At 62.0% G+C, this 24959-nt stretch overlaps 1 protein-coding gene across 5 annotated transcripts in view; it reads right to left on the reverse strand.

The window, feature by feature from the left end:
• Positions 1-679: 679 nt before the first annotated feature.
• The window catches only part of PRKAR1B (protein kinase cAMP-dependent type I regulatory subunit beta), a 105341-nt gene continuing 81061 nt past the window's right edge, over positions 680-24959 (reverse strand). For 2 of the 5 annotated variants that reach the window (XM_077140380.1, XM_077140381.1), the window contains 8 exons: positions 23961-24022; positions 23667-23713; positions 18403-18561; positions 10892-10952; positions 7749-7870; positions 1997-2078; positions 1260-1450; positions 680-900 (listed from right to left, as the gene is read on the reverse strand). In XM_077140380.1, coding sequence (XP_076996495.1) covers positions 1278-1450; positions 1997-2078; positions 7749-7870; positions 10892-10952; positions 18403-18561; positions 23667-23713; positions 23961-24022 — 706 coding nt within the window. In that variant the 3' untranslated portion in view covers positions 680-900; positions 1260-1277. Of the gene's footprint in view, positions 901-1259; positions 1451-1996; positions 2079-7748; positions 7871-10891; positions 10953-18402; positions 18562-23666; positions 23714-23960; positions 24023-24959 lie in introns of those variants that run through there. The other 3 variants (XM_077140382.1, XM_077140383.1, XM_077140384.1) reach the window with 3 other exon arrangements.

The following is a 24959-nucleotide window of genomic DNA, read 5'->3' on the forward strand; positions in this document are numbered from 1 at the left end:
ATGCAAGGCCCCTGCCCCCAGGGAACCTCCGCTCCAGGACAGACTTGTGCAAATCCCGCCCATGTTTGTCCCCTCAGGAGGCACACGTGCATGCAGAGACACACGTATGCACACACGCACATCACACACAGTCAAGGCTCTAACAAGTCCCACAGCAAAGGTGCCCTTTGGCCTGAACTCCCTGGTGCACGGCCTCCTGCGTGAGGAACGGTGGACTCAGGAATGGGCGTCCAGCCCAGCGTCCACAAGCCTGTGGATCTGCCCGCCTGGGTCAGCCCTCACCCGGGAAGCACCAGAGTCGGGCAGGCCAGGATGGCTGCAGGCGGCGGTGATCACTGGCCGAGAGGTGAGCAGGAGATGAGGCTGCCGAGGCGCTGGCACCCCGATATCAGGCCTGGGGGTCAGCTCCAGGTCAGTCTGCAGCCACTGCGGACCAGTCACCGCTCCGGCTCACCCCACCCAGGGCATCTCTCAGGGGCCTCGGCCTTGGTTACAGGGCCACGGCGCACATCCCTCCCAGGCTGACACGGCACTGTTGAACCCATACAGGAACCAGTGCGGAGGTCAGCAGGGGACGATGCAGAGAGCTGCGCGGGCAGAGCTTAGAAAAGGAAGCAGGGAGAGAAAAAGAGGGACTCCCCCACCCCCAACAAAAGGTTTCAGACCAAGAGCTCCCGAAGGGACGGGTGTCTTTGTTGCACATTTAATTGTTACATGCAGTGTCAGGGCAGCAGGCTGACCCGAGGCAGGTGACATGGCCACAGACCAGCACAGTGGTGTGGGCAGGGGGCAGGGGGCAAGGGCAGGGGTCAGGGGTCACAGGCAGAGGACAGGGGCCGCCGGTGTGGTGTTTTGGTGACCCTGATGTCTTCTCCTTTCTCGGTGGGAAGAGAAGCTGCACTGAGAGGAGGAAGGGCAGCCCCAGATGCAGGGTCTCTTTCCCTTTTGGGGCTTCAGCCAGGGGACCTGAAACCAACGCCCCCACCCCCCTTGCCCCCTGCATGGTGGCCAGAGCCCCCAGACGGACTTCGGGAAGGTGGGGACGAGACGCACGGTGCCTCAGAGGGACTGGCTGGGGCCTCGCCCTGGGCCACAGCTGTTCTCCAGCTCGGGCGGCCCTGCAAGTGGAGCCCGGGCTTCTCCTGGCCCTGGGTCGGGCGGCCCTGGGCTGAGGGCTGTGGAGGGCCAGTGCAGGTGGAGGGCGCCCTGCCCACCCTGTAGCTGGGGCTCTGCACCCCTGCCTTGGGCGGCTGCCCTACCTACACTCCCCGACGGGCTCAGACGGTGAGGGAGACGAGGCTGCCATAGCGCCGGACGCTGCGCTTGAGGATGTCCAAGCAGGGCCCCAGCAGACGCTCGAAGCGGGGCCGGTCCAGCCGCAGGCACTTGAGGGGACCCCGGGCCACCACCGTGGCCACCCGTGGGCGGTTCAGCAGCAGCGCGATCTCGCCTGGCCGGGGAGGGTCAGGGCTGCAGCGCCGGCCCCCACCCCACCCCCACCCCGCCCCAACACCCACGCTCCGTCTGCCCCCCACGCCCTGCGCCCAATCCACCCGGCCCCACACCGCCCCCACGCTCCGTCCACCCGGCCCCGCCCCCACCCGTACCCTGCCCCGCCCCCACGCTGTCCACCTGGCCCTGCCCCCACCCGTACCCTGCCCCACCGCCCCCACGCTCCGTCCACCCGGCCCCGCCCCCACCCGTACCCTGCCCCGCCCCCACGCTGTCCACCTGGCCCCGCCCCCACCCGTACCCTGCCCCGCCCCCATGCTGTCCACCCGGCCCCGCCCCCACCCGTACCTTGCCCCGCCCCCACGCTGTCCACCCGGCCCCGCCCACACCCCACCCCAATCTGCCTGGTGGCCCCCAATGCCCCGCAGCCAGGTCCCAACGGGGGAGGGTAAAACCCAAGGCCACGGGGCTCTGACCTGATGAACTCTCCACTCTGCCCGTTTCTGGGGACCCCTGGGACGCACGGGGCTGTGGGGCCACTCACCAAAGTAGTCGGAGGGCCCGAGCCTCCCCACCTCCACGTACTCCTCGCCGGGGGCCCGGCGCTGCAGGACTGAGGCGGTGCCCTACAGGGTCCAGCAGTGAGCAGGTGCCGGCCCGAGACCCGCACGGCCCAGCCCAGCCCATGCCCGCCGCCCACACCGCCCTGTGTGGCTCTGGAAGCGGGACCTTCAGTGACACGTTGGCCGGAGGCCTTGTGCCCACGGTCAAGGACAGGGCCTGTGTCCACCCACTGGGCAGGGGCTGCTCTCGACCGGCACCCGCCAGGCAGCCCTGGGCCCAGCAGCGGGCGGGACTCTTCGAGGCTCCGCCGGGCCCTGCTGTGCAGAAAGTCCCCCAGATTCTGTTTGTCCCAAAGGGGGGCTGTCGGGGTCCAGGAGAGTGGGTGGACCCCGGTGTGGGCTCTGGTCCAGGCCGCGTGGTGCCTCTTGGTCAGGAAATGGGCGACCTGTGAGGCCAGCGGGGCCTCCCCAGGTGCCAAGGGGCATGTGGGTCTCAGTGTGGACCAGGGCGCTGGCCCGTGGCCCCAGGAGTCCCTGAGACCGTGCCCTGTCTGCCCCCATCCTGCAGCTGGACAAGGCGGCCCAGGAGGGGGAGTTGCGGCCACCCGCGCCCCACACAGAGCCCGGTTTGCGGGGTCGGCGTCCCCCACAGCGTCCTGCTCCCCACACTATGCAGGGCGCCCGCTCGGCCGGGCTCACCCCTGTGCCACAGAAAGGAAGCCCTTCTTCCTGTAAGTCCCTTCTGTCAGCCAGAAGCCCTGCCATGTCCCCTCCTAAGGCAGGTCAGGAGCTTGGCCTAAGCCGCCTGCTGGCACAGGAAGCAGACCAACATGGCTGTCCGAGCCTGAGGATCCCCCTGCCCCGGGGCAGGAGGCTCGAGGGAAGACACGGGGGCTGTGCTGACCGCTGGCCTAGTGTTTCCATTGTGCCCGCCGTCCCCCACGCGGCCGCCCCGGGAAGAGGGCCCGTCCCACCCCCGACGGTGTCCCAGGGCTCCCGCGGTGGCACGTCCCTCGCAGCACAGGGCCGGTGCTGTGTGCATAGCCAAGGGCACGTCGGGCCAGACGGAACACGCGGGACCATCCTCCATCCTTCACGCACTATTGGGGTTGGACTGCCCCGAGACACATCCGCACCCTGAGCTGCAGAAGGAGCTCATTAAAGGGACGGCATGCGGAGTGGTGGGCTCGGCCCAGCGGGCTGGCGTCCCGCAAGCAGAAGAACCATGTGGGCTCGGAAGGGAGAGAAGCCACTGCGTGGCGATGGAGCAGACCTGAGGGACTGCAGGTCGGGCATGCCAAGGGAGTCCCAGCTGCATGATCTGGGACGTCCATCTAAGGCCCACCTGGGAACACGCAGGGTCGTCAGCTTCACTGCCCCCGAAACTCTGCCCAGACCCGGTTTTCCAATGCCAGGTGCTTGCCTCGAGTCCCCGGGGGCTGTGTGCAGGTGGGGGCTGCCTCTCGGTCATGGGACCCGAGCAGGGATGTCAGCAGAGGCCTGCGGAAGGTCAGGTGCCCCAGGAGGAGGCTGAGCTGCCTTGCAGGCGGCCGCGTGGCCAGGTGGGCATTGTGGAGCCAGCAGGACGCCACCTTCGGTCCCATCTGCCTGGGGCTCCGGAACCGTCCTCAGTGGCCCGCCCTGCACCCCTCTGGGGTCTGCTCACAAACCTCGCAGGCAGGGCCGCCCCTCCAGCGGCCAGGAGGGACCCTCCGCACGTGGCCACACGCGAGTGACTGACGGAGCAAAGCACTTGCGCCCGCGTGGCCACTCACCGCACACGCAGTACCGACGAGGCTGTGCAGGGCAGCATGGCCCCCTCAGGCGCTCCGTGACCCAAGGGCCCTTCATCCAGGGGCCCTGCAGGATGGTGCACAGGTCCAGGAATGGTCACTGGGGAGCCAGGCCGGATGGCGGGTGCCTGCCCACCCAGTCTGACCCACAGCAGAGGGGCCCAGATTGCAGTCTGGGCACACGGGGACGTGGGCTTAGGTGTCAGGGGCACCCTGGGACCTGACAAAGACTGCAGATGCCAGGGCGCACACGGGGTGCTTCCACCCTACGGCACAAGAATTCGGCCTGACCGCTTTCAGGACAGGCCGGCGGCTGACCAAGAGGGTGATCGGGACCGGGAAGAGGACGACCTACTGGGGGCTGCACGCACATGCACACAGGCTCACGTGCATGCACACACGCATGCACCCATGGCCCCCACATACACGTGCATACGCATGTGCGCACATGCACACATGCGCGCGCGCACACACACGCAAGCAGGGGCTAAGACAGCCACTGAGGATCCATGCTCCGTCTGTGGGAGCCGTATTTCAACAGCAAGTGAAGAGAGAGCACAGGAAGTGTCATGACAACGGGGGGGGCACCGCCCACATGGGGGACGCCCGGCAGCTCTGCTCAGCGTGGAGGGTCAGACCCCCCCCCCAGGACCTGGGGCCTGCAAGTCCCTGCTCCCAGCACCCCTGTCCCACCCACGGCTTCCCAAAATATCTTCATCGAGGCGCCCCTTCGCTGGGCGCTGTGATCTCCATTCTCCCCTAAATGAAACCTTTCTGTTCAAACCCATTGGAAAAGAAACCCAATCTTGCAACCATAAATGAACCGAGCCCTTCGCACACGTTAGGACCTTAACTAAGAAAGAGGCACACAGAGGTGCACACTGACAGCATGTCCTAAATCCAGCCGGGCCGGAACCAAGAGCCCAGCAGGCAGCTCTGGGCACAGGGCACAGTGCCCTACGCCTCGGTTTCCCCACTTGTAGAATGGGGCGTGCCAGTCCACCTTGGCCAGAGGCCGAGTTCTTGGGGCTCAGGGAGCTCACAAGTGCAGGTGAGGGGAGAGGCTCACAGGGTTGTGAGCAATTCCCACTTTCAAAGAAACCCCGAAACCTAGGAAATGCACCCCAGGCTAACACCCTTACTTCCGTTCGTGCGTGTTCCCCGAATTAGGGGAAGCAGCATCTTGCGGACATGACCTCAATGCCCTCCGAGAGGCTTGGGCCTGGCACAGCCTCAGAAAATAGGCCTGGCAACCGGACCCCTTCTCCATGGGCCTCATGGAGGCTCCCTTCCACCAGAGACCAGTCAGAGGGGTGATGGCGCCTCATCTTAGAGGGTCATCCCTGAGGCCAAGGGCTGGGCCCAGGGACCACGCAGCGACTTCTGTGGGAAAACAACAGAATTATACAGATCCTAGGGCAGGTTCAGGGAAGGCATCCAGCCAAGGCCGGGGAGCAGGGGCTGCCCTGTGGCATGCTGTCCTTCCAGCTGTACTACTCCTTCTTGAGTGTGCTGCTCCTTCAGGTGTGCTGCTCCTTCTGGGTGTGCTGCTCCTTCCAGCTGTACTACTCCTTCTTGAGTGTGCTGCTCCTTCAGGTGTGCTGTTCCTTCTGGGTGTGCTGCTCCTTCCAGATGTACTGCTCCTTCTTGGGTGCGCTGCTCCTTCAGGTGTGCTGCTCCTTCTAGGTGTGCTGCTCCTTCCGGGTATGCAGCTCCTTCCAGAGGTACTGCTCCTTCTTAGGTGTGCTGGTCCTTCTGGGTGTGCTGCTCCTTCCAGATGTACTCCCCCTTCTTGGGTGTGCTGCTCCTTCCAGGTGTGCTGCTCCTTCCGGGTATGCTTCTCCTTCCAGATGTGTTGCTCCTTTCAGATGTGCTGCTCTTTCCGGGTGTGCTGCTCCTTCCAGGTGTGCTGCTCCTCCCGGGTGTGCTGCTCCTTCTGGGTGCACTGCTCCTTTTCACAATGTGCTGCTCCTTCTCATTGTGTGCTGCTCCTTTCCGAGTGCGCTGCTTCTCCCAGTACTGCCATGCAGGGAATGACATCACGAAGAGAGGAGGCCTGCCTTTGAGGGAGCCTTCCTTCCTGCAGCCTACTGACTACCTCAGTTCTCTGCAGTGGAAACCAGGTCAATGCCGAAGGGACAGGGGTGGGACACCTGCTCCTACTCTCATGGGGGTTCCAAGGGAAAGGTGCTGAGTGGGAAAGGGGGGCCAGGCGAGTCCCCTGAGCCCTTTTCTTTGCAGGTAACAAAGGAATTGGGCAACAAACAGGCGGAGGCAGATATGGCTTCTAAACACTCCCAGAAATAGCGGGGGGGGGGGCAGAGAGGAGGGGTCTGCTCCTCAGGGCCTCCTACCTCCCAGGGTGGGGTCTGCTACCAGCTAGGCCCTCTCCTCTGCAGGACCGTGTGACCCCTCGGGGCCAAGCCGGGGATGAGGGCGCCCCCAGGCACTCCTGCGGGCACAGCCCTGCCCCCTAGTTGGCAGTGCGGGAGCAGTGGGGCCGAGCCTCCCCTGCCGGGGCCCCTGAGTGCCACCTATGGGCCGGCCTGCTCCCACCGCTGTGACCTGCAGGAACACAGCCCCACTTCACTGCATAGGCACCTCTTCTCCCTGGCACAGCGGCCCCCAGGAGTGGATCGGGCATCTCCTAGCCCCACACATGCCCCCTCCCCTCGAGGTGCCCACCCACCAGGCAGATGCAGGTGGCAAGGGCCCAGGCCACCCATTCCCCACATCTAGGCAGGAGCCCCAAGCCTGAGGGCCCTTGGGGTGGGCCCACTTGGTCACGCCCCGTGCCCTGGCCCCGCTCCCTCTCTCTAGAAGATAGAAGATATCCTAGTTTTCTTTTGCAATTAGGACTGTCACAAATGAAGCCCAAACAGTCTGAAAACCCTGTGCAGGTCACCTCTGTGGACATCAGTGCTGCTGCCAGAAGGAAGGAAGAAAGCAAGAAGAGCCCATTGGCCATGAAGTTGGGGGCTGCACCTCTGCCTGGAGTCCTTTGCAGATGTTGTTCCCTCAGCTGGAGGGTATTCCCTGTGCCTCTGCCTGGAGTCCTTTGCAGATGTTGTTCCCTCAGCTGGAGGGTATTCCCTGTGCCTCTGCCTGGAGTCCTTTGCAGATGTTGTTCCCTCAGCTGGAGGGTATTCCCTGTGCCTCTGCCTGGAGTCCTTTGCAGATGTTGTTCCCTCAGCTGGAGGGTATTTCCTACACCTCTGCCTGGAGTCCTTTGCAGATGTTGTTCCCTCAGCTGGAGGGTATTCCCTGCGCCTCTGCCTGGAGTCCTTTGCAAATGCAGTTCCCCTAGCCTGAAAGGCTGTTTCCTGCACCTCTGCCTGGAGTCAGGCCCACGTGCACAGAGGGCAGGTAGCCAGCCCACAGGATGCGTTGTCTGCGCAGCTGCCTTCTGGAAGCAGCACCACCGCCCACGGGACACTGTGAAGCTGCGGGGGCCTCTGGCCGGTGTGCGGCCCCTCACCCTGCTCCTGAGCCCACTCACAGGAACTCCTTTCGCCCTCAAGATAAGCAGCGGTCACAGGGTGCGCCTTCTGGCTCGCTGGGGACATCAGGGCTCCCCGGGCTGGCCTGGGGGGCTGCTCCTCCGCCGAAGGGACTGCTGGCTGCCTTGGGTGTGTCCCCATGTCCAGGTCCACAGGCCCCCCAGGACCCGCCATCATCTCGGGGGCTGAGCTGCCTGTCCCATGTCACTCCCCCTCAGCAGCCCATCCCATCCCAGGGGTTTCCCAAAGCCCCCCGCCCGCCCCACCAGGGCTGCGAGAGATGGTAAAACTACCATGTTCTCTGCTTAGGCTTCACGGTGGCTGTCGGGTCCCATCCCAGGGAGGGGAGGGGAGGCAGCAGTGCCATGGGGGAGGCAGCAGTGCCATGGGGGGGGCAGCAGTGCCGGGGAGGGGCCCGCAGGCGGGGCAGGGCGTGTCACCTCTGTGATGATGAAGAAGTCGTCCCCAGGCTCCCCCTGGACCACGATCTTCTCTCCATCTTCAAACTGGACAGGCTCCAGGGCGTCGGCCACGGTGAGGCGCTCCCACTTCTCCAGGGACTCTGCAGCAGATGGACAAGGGAACGGTCACCCGGCAGCCCCGGACCGGGGCAACGGCTCCGAGAGAACGCCTCAAGTCCATCTCCGCAGGGTCCGGCCGTGCTACAACTAAGAGGGCAGCACAAAGCGACGTCGAGCATAGCCATGCACGGCCGGCCGGGTGCTTCGGAACCAGGTGAGCGCCACCGGGGCCTGGGCCAGGGGCCACCAGGGGCCAAGGAGTCCTGGGGGCTGGGGACAAACTGCCGGAGCCGCGGGAAGGCACCGGCGCCCCTGCCGCGGCCTGGAGCTGCAGTTTGCAAACAACAGTCACGGCGACACCCTGCAGCTACTCAGGGTTGAATGGACGCAGGGGCAGCCCCGCTTCCGGCACGCGCCTGCAGGAGGGACGCCTGTGTCCACGCTGCAGGACAGGCCAGCAGACCTGCCAGTGCCTGAGGACAAAATACCAATTCCAATGCCGAGTTCATCTTTTTAAGGCCTGCAAATTCAGTGCATTTTCCTACCCCTTCTCAGACCTTACCTTCCATCCCCAGCCTTCGGGAGGGAATAAAAATCACGTGCTCCTTTTTATAAGAAAATAGTAATTGCCTGATTATTTCTTTTTTGGCAAAAGAATCTTTTCTGGCCTATACTTATCAGATGCTACTTATGTAGGTCAGCTGCTAAAAATAAAAAGCATTTATGTTAGATCCACGTTAGGAGAAGAATTTCTTATCTTAAAACTCTGGCCCATGCTATGCTTTCTGCTGACCCCAGGACTGAAGACAATCCCAGGGGCCTAGTGTCGGGGTGGGGGAGGCAGCTGCGACCAGCATGTGGACCGAACCTCTAAGACTCTGACTCCGCAGGGCCACTCACCCAGCTGAAGCCTGACGGTCAGCAGCTCAGGGAACCTCTGGTGAGGTGGCAGCCCACACCCAGGAGGAAGGACTGGCAGCTGACGGCACCATGCGGGGTTACTGTTTGCTCATAAAGGTGACCTTGGTGTTTCATTTTAGACGTCATGCTGCAGTTATGAAGGGCACGCCACGGACCGATGAGACTTGTTACAATTGCGTTTCAAACCAGTCACCCTGAGGTCTGATGTTGAGATGCGCCCCAGCACTACACACTTCTGGTCAGAGCTGGTAGGACAAATGATGGGAAAATGGCCAGCTTCATTTTGCCCCATTTAAAAAAAAAATTGTCACTGAGGCAATTTGTGAATTTTCTCCTGGATTTCAGAACCTCTGCATCTAAAGGTCAGTCCCTTGTGATGTGACCCCCTATTATGAAATATTTTAATTATTTTGCTATGGAAAGTCTGCCTGAGAAAAGCAGGCCTCAAGGAGCTCAGAGTGGATGTGGGACCAGGTGCAGCCGCATGGGCCAGGTAAAGCCATGGGGGCCAGGTAAAGCCATGGGGGCCAGGTAAAGCTGCGTGGGGCCAGGTGTGGGCCAGGTAAAGCCATGGGGGCCAGGTAAAGCTGCGTGGGGCCAGGTGTGGGCCAGGTAAAGCCATGGGGGCCAGGTAAAGCTGCGTAGACCACGTAAAGCCATGTGGGGCCAGGTGTGGGCCAGGTAAAGCCGTGTGGGGCCAGGTGTGGGCCAGGTAAAGCCATGGGGGCCAGGTAAAGCCATGGGGGCCAGGTAAAGCCATGGGGGCCAGGTAAAGCTGCGTGGACCACGTAAAGCTGTGTGGGGCCAGGTGTGGGCCAGGTAAAGCCATGGGGGCCAGGTGTCGTGCCAGCACTGCCCGGTGCAGCTGAGAAGGGATCTCACGGCGGGTCAGCATCTGCAGGGAGGTCAGACTAAAGGAGAGTAGACCTGGTCAGGAGGGAGGCCTTAGCAGTGAGAATGAGGGTCCCTGAAGAAGAATCTCGGCCTCGAGAGTCCACCCCCGCCTGCCCTTTCCAGCCCCACGTCCGTGCTGCTCTCACGAGATTGTAGCCTGAGGCCCATGAAATACCTCATCTCCACACAGAAAGATCCAGAAGGTTCTGCTTCCCTGGGGAACCCTGACTGGGCACGATGCAGGTGCCAAGCTGAGGTGACCCGCCTGCCAAGGCCAGATATGCCCCTCCCCTCCCCTTCCAAAAGCCGGTGTGCTAACAGCAGTGGGGGGCTGACAGGAGGTCACGGGCCGCATGGGCGGAGAGCCGACACAGAGCTGGGGGCTAAAGAGATGTGTGGAGAAGGCCCAACAGCCCTCAAAGGGCCCAGACGATAAAATGAGGAAGATAGAGCTGCATCTCTGCCCATTCTAAGGTGAAGTGCTCACTTGTTCAGTTCCTGAACTGGCCTGTCTCCTGGGTGCCAGGAAAAGGTGCTCACATTTCACAGCAGGAAGCTGGGTGGATGAATGAATGAGTGGATGAATGAATGAGTGAATGTGTGGACGAGTGAATGAGTGAGTGGATAAATGAGGGAGTGAATGAGTGAACGTGTGGATGAGTGAACGAGTGGATGAATGAGTGAACGAGTGGATGAGTGAATGAATGAACATGTGGATGAGTGAATGAGTGAACGAGTAGACGAGTGAACATGTGGATGAGTGAATGAGTGAATGAATGAATGAGTGAACGAATGGATGAGTGGGTGAGTGAACAGAGAAATGCATTCCTTGAGTGAATGGATGAATGAACAAAGAACGTGGAACCGGGTGGCACTTTGGGGACCAGGGCACCCCCTTCCTGCTCAGTGAGAATGGAGACAGGGAGGGCCTGCAGAGGTCTCTGCGTTTTAGGATTTTGATGGGGATAAGATGCCCTCCACACCTGCAAAGTCGTGGGGACCTACTCACAAGGCTGCCTGTTTTTTGTTTGGCCAAGTATGACGTTAAAAAGGAGCCAGTCCTGGGGTGGGAAATGGAGAGTTAAGGCTTAAAAAGCACAGTGAGTGTGGGTGTTTCGTGAGTGTGTGACAGAGAGTGTGTGAGCATGAGCATAAGTGTGACTCGCATGTGGGGGACATTGTGAGGAGCGAGTGTGTGAGCGTGAGAGTTGCACTGGCACAGTCCGGGCTCCGTGGGCGACACTGACCGAGGATGGAGACCCGGCTGAGGACGTCCTCGTACACCCCGCGTTTCCGCAGCTCACTGCCCTGTTGGGAGAGACCAGGAGGCGGGTGACTGGGCAGCTCCCGCAGGAGGGCCAGCGAGCAGCCCCGGGTCCCCCCGAGTCCCGCACTGCCCAACCAGTCAGGGGCCTGCACCTAGGTGGCGCAGCCTTGGGGGACCTGGGGGGCTGAGGGCGCTGGTCCACAACCTGGGCCCCCCCCAGCACAACCCACATCTGGGGTAAACTGAGGCCAACACAGGTTCAAGCGTGTGACGTGGAAGAGAGAGTGTGACTGGCACTGGGACACTCAGTGACCACGCCCGCCTGGGGATGAGAGCCGACGGTCATCTGACGTCCCACCAGAGGGTAACCAGGCCCACTGTGGCTGCCCGTGGGTCTCCTCAGGGCAGGGCTCAGCTCCCTGCTGGGGAGACCTTTGCTGGGCCTCCTGGGAGGCCACGGAAGGAGCCCGGGCATGAGGGGACGGAAAAGCAGGGCCACTGCCCAGACATGGGGGCCCATCAGTTGGCCTGAAATCCTAATGCCTCGCCAGGTACAGAGGGCACGGAAGCAAGCGAGCAGTTCCTGGGGATAGGAAGGGGGTAGGGGGACTGGTCCTCCCTGTGGCTCAGGAGGGAAAGAGGGGGGCCTGGCCAGGAGGCAGCTTGGCTCTTACACATCAGTGCACGCAGATCTCGTGGGCACCGTAGGGTGAATGTTACTACTGGTACTTCCCAGGAAAGGGCCCTGGGACTCAGAGGGGTCCCCCAGCCAGGAAACCTGGAACCAGGAACGAAACCCAGCCTCGGCTCCTGAAGGCCTATAGCGGCCAGCTGGGGATGCGTCACCCCTCTCAATATGCCATGTGGTAGGGGGACACTCATGACTCCAAAACAAAACCGCGACAGGGGCTTTGCTGGGCCCCTCCCACCTGCTTCCTGTGAGCCGCTGACCAGGATCTGACCAAGGGGTACTAGAGACACAGTGCACACCATCTCTGAACCTATCCTGAAAGGGAAGAGCCTACCCTTCTCCTTTCCCTCCCTGCTGCTTGCTGGGATGTGGCGGGAATGGCTGCAACACCGTAGCCATCTTGGGCCTCTGCGAATCAAAGCCATACATGGAGAAGCATCATGAAGGATTTTGGTTCCCTGACCCCTGCTTGACCGACCACTTTCAGAATTCTTGAATGTGAGAAATAACTATGGGGCAGAAGCCGCTGCTGTTCTGAGCCTTCCTACTATACCCAGTGAAGTGGCCAGCCTCCAAGGCGGCCTCCTGTGTGCCCATGTCCCATAGCCGCTAAGTGGCTGAGCTGGGTAACTAAGAGCATGTTAAACAAATGATGGTTTGTGACCCTGCTCTAGTTTGCTAGCTGCCGGAATGCAACACACCAGAGACGGATTGGCTTTTAATAAAAGGGAATTTATTTTTTTAGTTCTTCTGAGGAAAGGCAGCTAACTTTCCACTGAGGTTCTTTCTTACTTGGAAGGCACAGGATGGTCTCTGCTGGCCTTCTCTCCAGGCCCCTGGGTTCCAACAACTTTCCCTGGGGTGACTTCTTTCTGCATCTCCAAAGGCCTGGGCTGAGCTGCGAGTGCTGAGATGAGGAATGCTGAGCTGCTTGGGCTGTGCTACATTGAGCTCTCTCATTTAAGCACCAGCCAATTAAGTCAAACATCATTCATTGCAGCAGACACGCCTCCTAGCCGACTACAGATGTAATGAGCAACAGATGAGGTTCATGTACCATTGGCTCATGTTCACAGCAATTGAACTACGCATCTTCACCTGGCCAAGTTGACACCTGAATCTAACTACCACAGACCCCTAAAACTACACTTTAAAAGACCCTGTGGCTTCTGCCTGGCTCTCTCCTGGGTTGCTCAGCCATAGACAAGCTTCCTGCCAATACCCAGCACCACAGGAATGAGCCATCACAGAAACAGGTCCCCTGGCTGCAGCCTCAGAAGTCCCATGCCAGATCCACCCTGCGAAGCTGCTTCACTCATGACCCACAGAAACTGTGTTTAACAAATGCTACGTTGCTATTATAGGTCACTAAACTGGAGGGAAATTTGTTACTCAGCGAAAGCTAACTGATACATCCAGCCAGCCTCAATCCTAATTAAGGAAATTCTATATTTTTCCAAGGCCTGCGGGCAGGTTAGTAAAACAGTCCATCCCCCCAGGGTGCCCTCCCCGGGTGCCACGGCTGTCTGCTGGCAGTGGTGAAGGAGAGCCATTTGTCCTGCTTGGCCAACAAGAATGCATCGATGTTCCCGCAGGCTCTTCCCTGCAACTCTCCCACCTCCCCTCCATGAAGGCTGAGCCCTGCGTCCTTCTGCAGCAGCAGATTCTCCAGGACCCCTGCAGCCAAAACCAGGCCCTGGCCACCAAGAATCCCTGGGGGCAGCTTGCTGGGCCACATACAGAGGAAGGTGATGCCGAAAAAGAAGAATCCGTGTGGAACCCAAGACTCACATGCACAAGGAGACCCCCACACCTTGCTTTTGAGGGAAGCCGTTCAGAGCACCTCCTCCGCATGAACCATGCATCAAGTGGGGTGAAGCCAACTGGCATTTACCTGGCACCCAGCTGCTCACCCGACCCCAGGAAACGGGTCTTCATGATGGAGAAGGGAGCACTTCCAAGGCGCCTGCCCCGGGCCACTCTGCCTGTCTCCAGCGCTGTGCCCTCGCCTACCACCAGCCCCACCCTGTCTCCCTTCTCTGGACAATCCCCACCCCCCGCCCAATGATCAGATAAAAACTTGGGTTTGCGCCTCTAGACTCCAAAACCACATTCAGCTGGTGAGAAAGTCAGTTCTGGTCTACTGTAAAAAAAAAAGGGCCTTTTGAACATACTTCAGGTGGCTTTTTCCCAGGAAAAATGGGGGAGGGAGATGAGCCCCCTGATGGGAGAAACAGCGCTGGGGAAACGGCTGCAGGCCCAGCCCTGTGCCCTCTGTGCTCAGGAACAGAGGCGGCGAGGTGCCTGAGGCAGGAGGCATGGGAGGCAGAGGGAGGAAGGGACACGTCTGCTGTGAAAGGACAAAGACCTCAAGGAGGAAGGCGAGACAAAGGCACGCAGCACTACAAGCTGTCCCAGAAAACCATGACAAAAATGTGGGAGGCGAGGGCAGTGGAAGGGTGACGCTGAGGCCCAGGGAGCCAGCAGTGGCATCCACGAGCCTTGGCTGCTCTGGAATGCAGAGGGGGTGGCTGATCTTTCCCTCCTGAGACACATCCTGAGCACAGACCACCTCCAGGACCACATCCCTGCCCCCAGCTCGCTGTGCCCCCACAAAGTTCAGAAATACAAACCCCTGGGGCCAAGCCAAGCTCGCTCCTCTCACAGAAGGGAACACTAAGCCCAGCCAAGGAGCTCCTCAAACCCCACACCTCACAAGGGGAAGGAAGACGGAGAGGATGCCCACACCCTCACACACGCCAGCACCACGGCATACAGCGTTCAGTGAGGCAGGGGCAGAAGGAAGAAGACACCTGACTTGCTCAGTTAGACAAGGCTGGACTCGGGGCCAGGTGTGCCCTGAGGTCTTGAGCCTTGCTGAATGGAAGGAAATAAAAGATCTGTCTCCTTGGGTAACTGTAATTGAATACAACGAACGTTAGTTATGCAGCAGCTACTGCTGGCGGTGGTGGTGGATGGTGGGGATAGAAGTGGCAGTTGTGGTGATGATTGTGGTGGTGTTGGTGATGGTGATGGTGGTGGTGGTGATGGTGGTGGTGGTGGTGATGGTGGTGGCAGCGATGGTGGTGGTGATAGTGGTGATGATGGTTGTGGAGATGGTGATGGTGATGGTGGAGGTGATGGTGGTGGTGATGGTGGTGGTGATGGTGGTGATGATGGTTGTGGTGATGGTGATGATGGAGGTGGTGGTGATGATGGTGGTGATGGTGGTGGTGATGGTGGTGGTGATGGTGGTGGTGGTGATGGTGGTGGTGATGGTGGTGATGGTGGTTGTGGAGATGGTGATGGTGATGGTGGTGGTGGAGGTGATGGTGGTGGTGATGGTGGTGATGGTGGTGGTGATGATGGTTGTGGAGATGGTGATGGTGATGGAGGTGGTGGTGATGGTGGTGGTGATGGTGATGGTGGTGATTGTGGTGGTGATGGTGGTGATGGTGGTTGTGGAGATGGTGATGGTGATGGTGGTGGTGGAGGTGATGGTGGTGGTGATGGTGGTGGTGATAGTGGTGGTGATGGTGACGGTGGTGACGGTGGTGGTGGTAACAGTGGTGACGGTGGTGACGGTGGTGGTGGTGACGGTGGTGGTGGTGGTGATGGTTGTGGAGATGGTGATGGTGATGATGGTGATGGTGGTGGTGACAGTGGTGATGGTGATGGTGATGGTGGTGGTAACAGTGGTGACGGTGGTGACGGTGGTGATGGAGGTGGTGGTGGTGGTGATGGTGATGGTGGTGGTGTCAGCAGAGTGCTGATTCTATGTGCATTGGACCTACCAGCATTCTCTGTTGAAACTCAGCCTGCCTACAACCAAGAATACGTGTTGTCAGACCAGTCTCACCCTTTGATTTCCCTGTTATAAGTGTGATGAAGTTAGGTGCCCCGTGTTGTGCAGCCTTGGCTCCCCTTGTCTATCCTTGTCACCTCCCACCACCCCTCTACCAGTATCTCATCCAGGAAGGCTCTTTTCCTGCCTCCACTGAGGCACCAGTACCTCACAGGACAGCTTCCCATCATCAGAAATGGCGCTGGGGACCTCTGCAAGCAGGAACTGGCCGCGCAGCCGGCCATGAAGGCCATGAAGCTCTCAAACTGCTCTTCCCTGCTGGGGTGGGGAGCTTCCTCTGCCCCAGGTGCTCCCAGGGGTCACCCTGTCTACCCCCAGCTCAGCCCTTCCTGGGAGGAGCCCTAACCTATACATGGGGATGTGGACACACAGAGAGGCTGCTGGGCAGGGGGTCAGGGCACAAACCCAGGCAGTCCACTCCCTGGGTCAGCCCTCGAGTCTCCTGCACACCCTGACCGAGCACTGCCGATGCCTGAGCCATCGCGTTGCTGCGGGGGGCTGGGCCAGGGCGGTCAGAGGCAGAGGCCCCCGCATGCCAGGGCTGGGGCCTCTGCGGCCTGGCTGCTGGCCCCTCATCCGGCCAGAGTCCAAGAGGGCCTGGGGCCCCTGTGTAGCCCACCCTCTTAGGTCTCCCTGCACCCGTGTCCCCACGTGCCTCCTGTGAAGGGGACTGGGCTGGTCTGATCCACTCCTCTGCATGAACCTCCAGCCTGTGCCCATCACGGGGCATGCTCGGAGATGGAGTTGGCGCCTGCCTGCCAATCTCTGTGGCTTGTCTGCTGCTGGCCTGGGGGTGGCTGAACCATGGGCCACTCTGGTCCCTGCTGGGCAGCATCGACCCAGCCACTTTGACATAGAGAACCCACGTTGCCTGGTCCAGGGAGCCAGATGAGCTGGAGAGTAGGGGGAGAGCGTGGGGAACCTATGATCCGGGCACGGCAGGTGGACAGAGGGGGACAGGGCCGGGGGGCTGGGCCAGCTGCAGACCACCTTCCACAAGACACGGGAGTGGTGGCACAGGCCCAGACATCCGAGCTTCCCCGTCGGGGTGGCGCTGGGACCAGTCACTGCCGGCAGGTGCCCATGGCGAACAGGCAGTGGCAGGCCTGGCTGGCCCACCTCCAGCAGCCCCGGGAGAGGTGGCCGAGGCATTCGCCAGCCTGCCCAGAGCTCAGATCCTGCTGCACCAACCACCTCTGCACATGCAGTTCCAGGCCGGCACGGCACCTACGGCCTCGGTTTCCCCGTCGGAACAGCCCCCGCCTCGGCCCCTACCACAGCCTCCCCACTGGCTCCCGCAGGCGCTGGCAGGCTGTGCCCCGGCTCCGGGCCCCGGGGTGTCCCATCTCCGCCCAGGCCCGAGCCAGCCTCATCCGCCTGGCCACACAGTGTCCGGAACCTCGGACCAGGCGCTGCTTGTGCACGGGCAGCTAGAGGCTTAACAAATGCGTTTTCATGGCGGCAACAAGGGGCCCATTGAGAGTGGCCTCGGGCGCTGCAGGGCTGCATCTGTCCCCAGTATGGGGGGTCTGTCCGCTGGCGCGGTTCTGGCTTCGGGCTGGCCCGCTGCGCGCCCCAGTCCTTTCACACTGAGACGCTGCGCCCTGTGGAAGGCCAGCCTTTCACCCCCGACCCTCAGACACGGCAGCTCGGCTGGTAGCAAGGGGGCAGCCAGAGGTTCGGCCGGGACCTCGGGGCGCGGCCCTCCCGCCCCCCTGCTGTGCCCCGCCTGGGTGTGCACACAACCGGTGGCCCTGCTGCCCGCACTCGGGACTCTGCACGGCCCCGTTCACAGTGACCGTGCAGATGCCCGGGCACGGAGGCGCATGTGCCCGCGATGCCAGTGGGGGATGGGATGAGGGCAGAGGGGCTGCCCGTGGCTCCGGCTCCTGCCTACCCTGCTCCTGCCCCCTCGCCCTACGCCCCCTCTGTCCCCCAAAGGGAGGGCAGAGAGGAGCCCCGAGGGCAGGCAGGGCCATCGCCTGGGGACCACGGCTGCCAGCGAGAGGGGCAAGCAAGGGCGGGGACCCGCATTTCCCAAGTCCCCACAGCGATTGCGACAGCTGCCACCCAGCCTTACGGCTGGGGTCCCCAAGGCCGCAGCTGTACCCCAGAGATGAACTGAGCCAGGCCCGCCCACGCCTCCCACCAGCCCTGGGAGCACTCTGTCCCCAGGCCAGGGCAAAGGCCTCGGGCAAGGCCAGGCCCCTCTTGCTTCAGCCTCCGTGGGCTGGGCTGCCTCTGTCTCCCCTGGGGGCCTCTGCAAGCCCCAAGGGCGGGGTACAGCAGGCTGGGATCCACGTGGGGGGCAGCTTTCCCGACTGGGAGCCCCAGAGCCCGGACGTAAGGCCCTGTGGCTGGTCTCAAGGGCTGACTTGTCCTCGAGATAGCCGCAGCATGGCCCCAGCCCCACAGCCCCCAAACTGGGTCCCCAGGCCCCCCAGGCCCAGTCCCCGGCCCCAGCCCACAGCGGCAACAGGCACAGACCCTGTCCGCAGATGTTCCCCTCCGCATCCTGTGCTTTCCTGAGACGTGGTGCTCCAGGCCGTGCAATCATGGCGCTGTTCTCGGCGCCCAGGGCCGGTTAACCCAGAGGCCGCGGTGCTCGGGGCGGTTTGGGAACTTGGCTGAGTCTGAGGCTCCAGACTTACAGTCCGGCAGAGCCTTGGCGCGGACGGTGATGGGACCAGGCTCACCTGGCATCTCTGCCCTGTGCCGGGGGACGGGCCCCCCAACCTGCTCTCCCCACACTGTGCTGGCCTGTCGGGGCGGGGAGGTCTCTGAGCGCCCCCCACAGCCTGGCCCAGCATCACTAAATGGAGGAGAGCTGCCTGTGCTGGATGCCACCCCATGTCCACAGCCGCAGGACGCCCCTTTCCAGCCGGGGGTGTCGGCCCCAGCACGCTCCCCAGCAGGACCGCCGCCGGCCGCTCACCATGAGAATACGGCGGTACCTTTCCCGGTCAATGCCCCACAGCTTCAGGTCCGTCTTGGCTCTCACGGTGGCCGCTCTGGGAGTGCCGTAGATGACTGCAAGCTCCCCAAAGCTGCCTCCCTTGCCGATGCTGGTCACCCACTCTCCATTCACGTAGACCTTCAGGAGCGAGAGGGACACAGTGGGGATGCCGCGGGGGTCCGGCTAGCCGCCTCCCGCCCCAAGGCCCATACTGAGCCCCCCTGCTGCGAGGGCAGACCCTGGCCAAGCTTGGACGGGTCTCAGTCACACTGGCCAACTTGTCAGTTCACGGTCCTGCTGTCCCCAGACCCGGCCAGGGCGACAGAATGGCCAGGACTGGGTCCTGTAGGGTCGTGGTATTGGCGCCAGGCAGGGCAGGGCAGCAGGGGGGACACAGTGCCCCGAGGCCCCACTGTGCAGCCTGCACGGCAGCCCCACATCAGCACAAAATGAAGCCTGCACACCGTGCCTCAGTTTCCCTAACTGCCATGGCCGTGTCTGCTCATGCTTGGAGCTCCAGGCGCTCACTCCACCTTCTGCCGTTTCCATTCCTGAGGCCCCTGCCCTTGAGGGTCCCTCCGTCCATTTGGCCCCCAGCGGTCAGCAAGCACCACCCAGGCCCGGACACAGCCAGGTGGGCAGAGCTGGGAGAGCCCAGGGCCCGGAGGGGCACAAAGAGGGGCCGGGACAGGATCCCCTTCCCCGCCAGGCAAGAATGGTGAGGATTGTCCATTATCCGTGACGTGCATGGACACAGTGTGCCCTTTATGCCTGGCCTGTCCGGGGGCCCAGAGCTCAGCTCCCGCTGCCAGCAGGGCCATCGGCAGAGCAGGCACCACAGCGAGCCACGGAAGCCATTATGACTGGAATCAATGAGTCATTATCTGGCGATAACGACGCACAGTCGCCTATTTGCAGACCACACCGGCAGGTGGGTGGGGGTGGGGTGCATCCCAAGTTTCCAGGAAATCGAGGTGACAGTCGTGTAAAGGTGGGAGCCCACCTGGAGGAGCGACGCCTCCTCCTGGAAGCCCCCCAAGCCCTACTCGTTCACGAACTTATGGCCGAAGGGAGGGGGCAAGCAGGTACCCTGGCTTCACCTAGGAAGCCACAAGGGGCACCATTAGAAAACCGTCCCCCAGACAAGGCCAGTGGTGGGGCCCAGGGGCACCCAGCAGGGTGGATGGTCACCCATACCATGCAGTGACCCAGGCGCAGGCCACTGCCCATGTCCGCCGAGCTGGCACCAGGCGTGGCACACATGTTACAGGGCCCGATCTCCGTGTGGGCACAGAGGTAATCTCACCCCCGACAGACCCCAGCAGCCTCCGACGGCCCGCACTGGCCACAGCGCCCACATCAGCCCCGTGCGCCTGCCCTGAGGGCCTGGGCTCGTGCTGGGGCTTATTCCAGTTTGTGGCCATCGCAAGCACTCTGGCCCGCTGAGTGTCCACAGGGCCCATCACCCCAGCAGCCACTGGCCTTGGCTGCATACTGAGTCCTGCACACCAGGGCAGGGGGGACGGTGGGCCCCCAATGTCCTGCCCTCCACTCAGCACCTCAGGAGCCAGGCCCCCCGCTCAGCCCCCTCAGACGGCTGCCCCCCCGGGGTTAGGACACTCGCCAGCAGCCCCCGGAACAGGGAGGCTGCACTTCTGCTGTTTTGAGCCACCAGCGTGAGGTGTGAGGTCCGCTGTTACGGAAGCTTCTGGAAACTAATGCAGAAGGGTGCGGCTGCGGGGGATGGGGGCACAAGACAACAGAGGGCCTCCTGCGGACACTGGTGCTTTCTGCGCCCAGCTTGCCCCACTGTGGCCAAGCAGAGCGGCTGCTCTTTGTTACGCTGTTTTGTTTTCTCTTCTTTTAAAAGAAAAACAGTGGGTGGCCCACCATTTGTGCTGTGGATTCTCTGGCTGATCCCGCAGCTGGTGCCTTCCAATGGCTCCCTCTTCGTCCACTCACTCCCTGTTCCCCCAGCAGAGGACAGAAATGGCGGCCTGTCCACCTGGGACACACTGGCCAGCAGCGAGACAGGCTGGAGGCAAGTCACTGCACAAGCACAATGTCAAGACAAGACGGGCTGTGGGCACAAGGCAGAGGGCGACTCCAGGGAAGGGTCCAGGGCACGGCAGCAGGGTGTGCAAAGGCCCTGCGGCAGGCTGGAGCTGGGGTCCCAGATTCAGCAAGGACGAGGTGCCCGGGCAGCAAGCGAGGTGGGTGGGGCCAAATACGAAGTTGGAAAGGAGAGGCTGGGACGTGTTCCAGAAGAGGCGGGAGCCACTTGTGAAGCGCCCCATGCAGAGTAGGGGGCAGTGAGGATGGTTCCCGGCCCCCGCACCCTGAGGGGTCCTTCAGGGACTCCAGTGCCCACCCAGTGGGAGAGGCTGACTGCGGCCTAAGGTGGGCACAGCTGTGCCAGTGGCAGCTCCCTGCCCCACCCACTCCCATCCCAGTCTGCTAATGCCTCAGAACCCCACGTGGAGGCCTGGAAAGATCTGGAATGCCCAGGCACATGGGGCCCAAGGAAGCTGTGCAATTCTGTGCCGGGGGGGGGACACGGGCAGCCTGTGCCCGTAACTCGCCTTTCCCGGACACTTGTGAACCTTTCACTGCGGGGACCGCACACCACAGGGCAGGGCCCGGATCTGGGTGCTCCATCAGGAGGCCACAGGGACCGAGGTGCTGGCCCAGCCCTAAGCAGGCCTGGCCCCATCAGGGACGTTGACCCTCACTGTTCCAAATTTCAGACACGGCCAGAAAGTGGGCTCCACCCCAGCCAGCGGCAGCCTGAAGCTGCTTCTCCTGGCCATGTCAAGGCCAGGTGGGTGGGCAGGGGCAGGGGGCAGGGGAGGGGGAGGCGGGCAGGGGCAGGGAGAGGGGGAGGCGGGCAGGGGAATCAGACACGAAATAGTGACCTCACTTCCTCCCCTCATGAAACTGCCCACGTGTGCCCCCGGCGGGAGAAGGCAGCTCCGACACAGGGCAGCGGGGACGGGAGGTCAGCTGGGAGGAAGGTGCCCTGGGCTTGGAGCTTGGGGGAACTCAGGGCATCCAGGGCCAAATGACCGGTTGGGTCCCGCCGACCCCAGACCCCACCCTGCTGTCTTTGGTGACAGTCGGGCCCTGAATGCCCGACGTTGGCCCTTCTGGTCCCGTGAAAGGAGCACGAAGAGCCCCGGGCACAGAGCCCCCTTTCCCACGCCTTTCTGAGAACTGGGGAATGGGACCCTGGGGTGGTTTCCACTCATCACCGCTACCCCCCGCCTTGCGATGCACTTTGAAAATGCAGTGCTGGCCCCAGCACGTGGGTTTACCCAGGGCTGACAAGGGCATGGACAGTAAGTGCTCAGTAAACACGAGGAAGAGCTCAGAAAGGGAAGCTGAGCAGAGGGCAGGAGGCTTCAGAACAGCGGTTATCCGGTGAGATGAAGCGGGCAAGATGCCATGGGCGGTGCAAGACCAGGGGCCCCAGGTGCCCCTCCTGGCACCTGAGCCCCGCATTGGGAGAGGTGCTCATGGCAGGCAGGGTGCCGGGCGGGAGGAGCTGAGGGCCACCCTGGCCCCCCAACCCTGCCTACCCCCACCCGCACCCCCGCCCCACGGGGGCTGGAACACAGGGCCCCGGGCTGGGTTGCGTCCAAGCCGTCTTCTCCGTTTCCTGGGCCAGGGCTGCTTTTAGACCCGCAGCAAAGCCAGCAGGGCATGCCCGCGGTTGGGCACTCGGGCGTGGGTCTGACGCTGCCAGTGCTGCCCTCTAGTCCCGCCCCCCCATACTTCCTGCAGCCCGCAGCTCCGGCCTCAGTTTCCTTCTTCGGCGAGACGGAAGGCTCCCAGACACAGGCCTGGCCTGAGCTCACCCGGCCCCTCGTCGGAAGCGGCTCTCTCGTGCCCCCGGCCGGCCGACGGGGTGAGTCACCTCACTTCCTGAGCGGCTGGCTGAGCCTGTCGGGTTCCCAGAAATACGGTGGAGATAGGCCCAACGTAGAAATAAATCAATCCAGGCCCACCCGCGTGGCCTGGGCGTCAGGGGGGCCTGGTGCGAGGAGCTGTAGGGGGCACCGAGCCTCACAATGTATCCCGAAAACCCGTACCCCCGTGCCCAGGACAGACCCAGGCCCTGTCCTCAGGGGAGGGGAGGGGGCAGAAGCCGACGGCCATACCAACTAGCGCAGTCACAGGTGAGCAAAGACAAAAGCGTGTGAGGAGGCCCCCTTGGCCCCCCCAGCCCAAAAGGAAGAGCAAAACTGCAGCCAAAAGGCGAAGATGGAGCAAACCAGGCAAAGAGCCGAGGGGAATGGGGGAGGTGGAGGGACAGCTGGGCAAAGGCCCCGGGGCAGCACCCAGGGGTCCTAGGAGCTGCAGAGGCCCAGGTCACAGGCCCTTCCTCATAGGTTGGATCAAAGGGCCCAAGCCGAGGGGAGGCCTTTGGAAGGGCCAAGCAGAACACAGGCCCATCCGAGGCGTGTTTTCACCAGGACGCCCGGCTGCCCAAATGCAGAGGCCACAGGAAGCCCAAGGCCAGCCCAGGTGGCCGCACTGCAGAAGGAACCAGAAGCACCGGGGGGATCGACAGCAGTCCGTGATGGCCGGCGGGGGGCACAGGGTACATAGGGGTCTGCCCGGCCCAGCCCAGGGTGGAGGCAGCCTCAAGGACATGTCGTTCTACCACCTGGACCGGTGAGAGGGCAGTGCAGATCCCGTGGCTCTGAGATGGAAACATAGAAGCAGGAAGGCCAAGGAAACGCAGAAGGAAACAGTCCCACAGGAGGCTGCCATGGCCGGTGCGGGGCGGGATCCAGGCAGGTGCGGGGCCATTCCAGGTCACTGCCTCCAGCCACTCCTGGTACGTGGATGTGCGGGGTCGGGGGAGAGGGTGGACTCGTGCGTGACAAGGCTGCAGAGCACCCTTGGGTCTGGCGGCAGCATAGGGAGGACAAGCAGCCAGGTCTGTGCCAGCCGTCAGCCGCCAGCCCCGCCAGCCCCGCCAGCCCCACCCTAACCCTAACCCTAACAGTAACCCTAATCCTAACCCCATTGAGCTCCACCAGCCCCGCCAGCCCCGGCTCACTCCACACCATGCTCTGACATCTTTACTTCACCTTCTAAGGATGAGAAAATTAGGATCAAGACGTTTTTTCTAAGCCCCTGCTTGTGAGTGACCTGGCGTTACAAAATCTGGTAAGTACTCAGAACTCTGAATAGCAAGAGGCATTCTTTTCCAAAAACAGTCCAAAGATACTTACGTCTACTTCCCCTTGATCAATTACGTAGACGTTATCTCCTTCGTCCCCTGTAACACACACAAACATACACATGTAAGGCCAAGCACACGAGACACTCACACCTTCTTTTGCATTTTTCTGGCTTTCCGGAAGAGTGTCCAGCAGACCCTGGGCCTCGCCAATTGTTTGAAGTGACAAGACAAACACTGAGACACATCGAGGGCCCACTAAATAAACCATTCTTACATCTCAGCCGTGGGCAGTGAGCACGCAGCCAGCGCTGACCCGCGCCCTGGCCCAGGCGCGCAGACGCACCTTGCTGAATGACTGTCTCCCCCGCGAGGTGAATGACCGGGAACATGGCGGCGAATACATCACTGCAAAAGAAAGCACACCGACGTGGGCACCGCGGAGCCCGGGGCTCCAGTGCCGCCTCCCTCACTGTGCAGAGAACACTGGCACACTCCCTCCAGAAGCCGCGAGAGAAACCACACAAGTCACCTGAAAACCCTTCGCAGTCCCGAGTGTCCAGAGATAGCCTGGGCATGTAAGGGCCAGGGTCAGGGAGAGTGTGAGGGTCAGCGCCAGGTCACAAGGACCAGAGCTGGCGTTCCCGGTGGCACCTGGCATGCAACCACGGAGCCCTGCTCTCTGCACTTGTTTTCGCCCTTTCGGTTGCTCTGAGCTGGGGCTGCCTCAGATGCCGCCCTGTGCTCCTCTTAGAAACAAGCAGACCCCCAGGCACAACCGTCCCCCACCTCCACACGTCGGCAGTCAGAGCCCGTAGAATGCCGATCATCTTGACAACCTGTTTCCTGGCTGTTTTTGTTTTCTATGGGGGTGGTTTTGAGGAGGAAGGGGGTCCCCAGGACTCTCCACGTAGAGGCCAGAGGAGGCCAGTGCCTTTGGCGCACAATTAATGGTTTAAAACTACAATCCCTTTCCCTGCTGACCGCGGGCCTTGTGGTGGGGACCGGAGCCAGTGGGATGGCCTGGGAATTCCATTTTCTAAATTTATACGTGACGCTGACCCTGCAAACAGGATGCATACCGGGGCGCGGAGGCTGAGCTGGCAGCAGACAGGGAGCGGGCAGCGGGGGGAGGTGTCGGGCCCGTCACCAGCATTGCCTGTGGCGCCCTGAAAGGGCAGGGGTGCCACCAGCGCCAAGCGCAGCAATTACAGGGAGCTGGGGACCTGCGGTCAGCCTCTTTCCTGCCCTGCTTTAAAAGGAGATTCTGGTCGATGCCGCAGGGGCCCAGGTGCTGCCCGAACCGGGGGCGGGGGCGCGGGCAGGGGGCCAGTGCAGTCGGGGC

Source organism: Tamandua tetradactyla, chromosome 23 (genome assembly GCF_023851605.1).
Source record: "Tamandua tetradactyla isolate mTamTet1 chromosome 23, mTamTet1.pri, whole genome shotgun sequence".
NCBI lineage: Eukaryota > Metazoa > Chordata > Mammalia > Pilosa > Myrmecophagidae > Tamandua > Tamandua tetradactyla.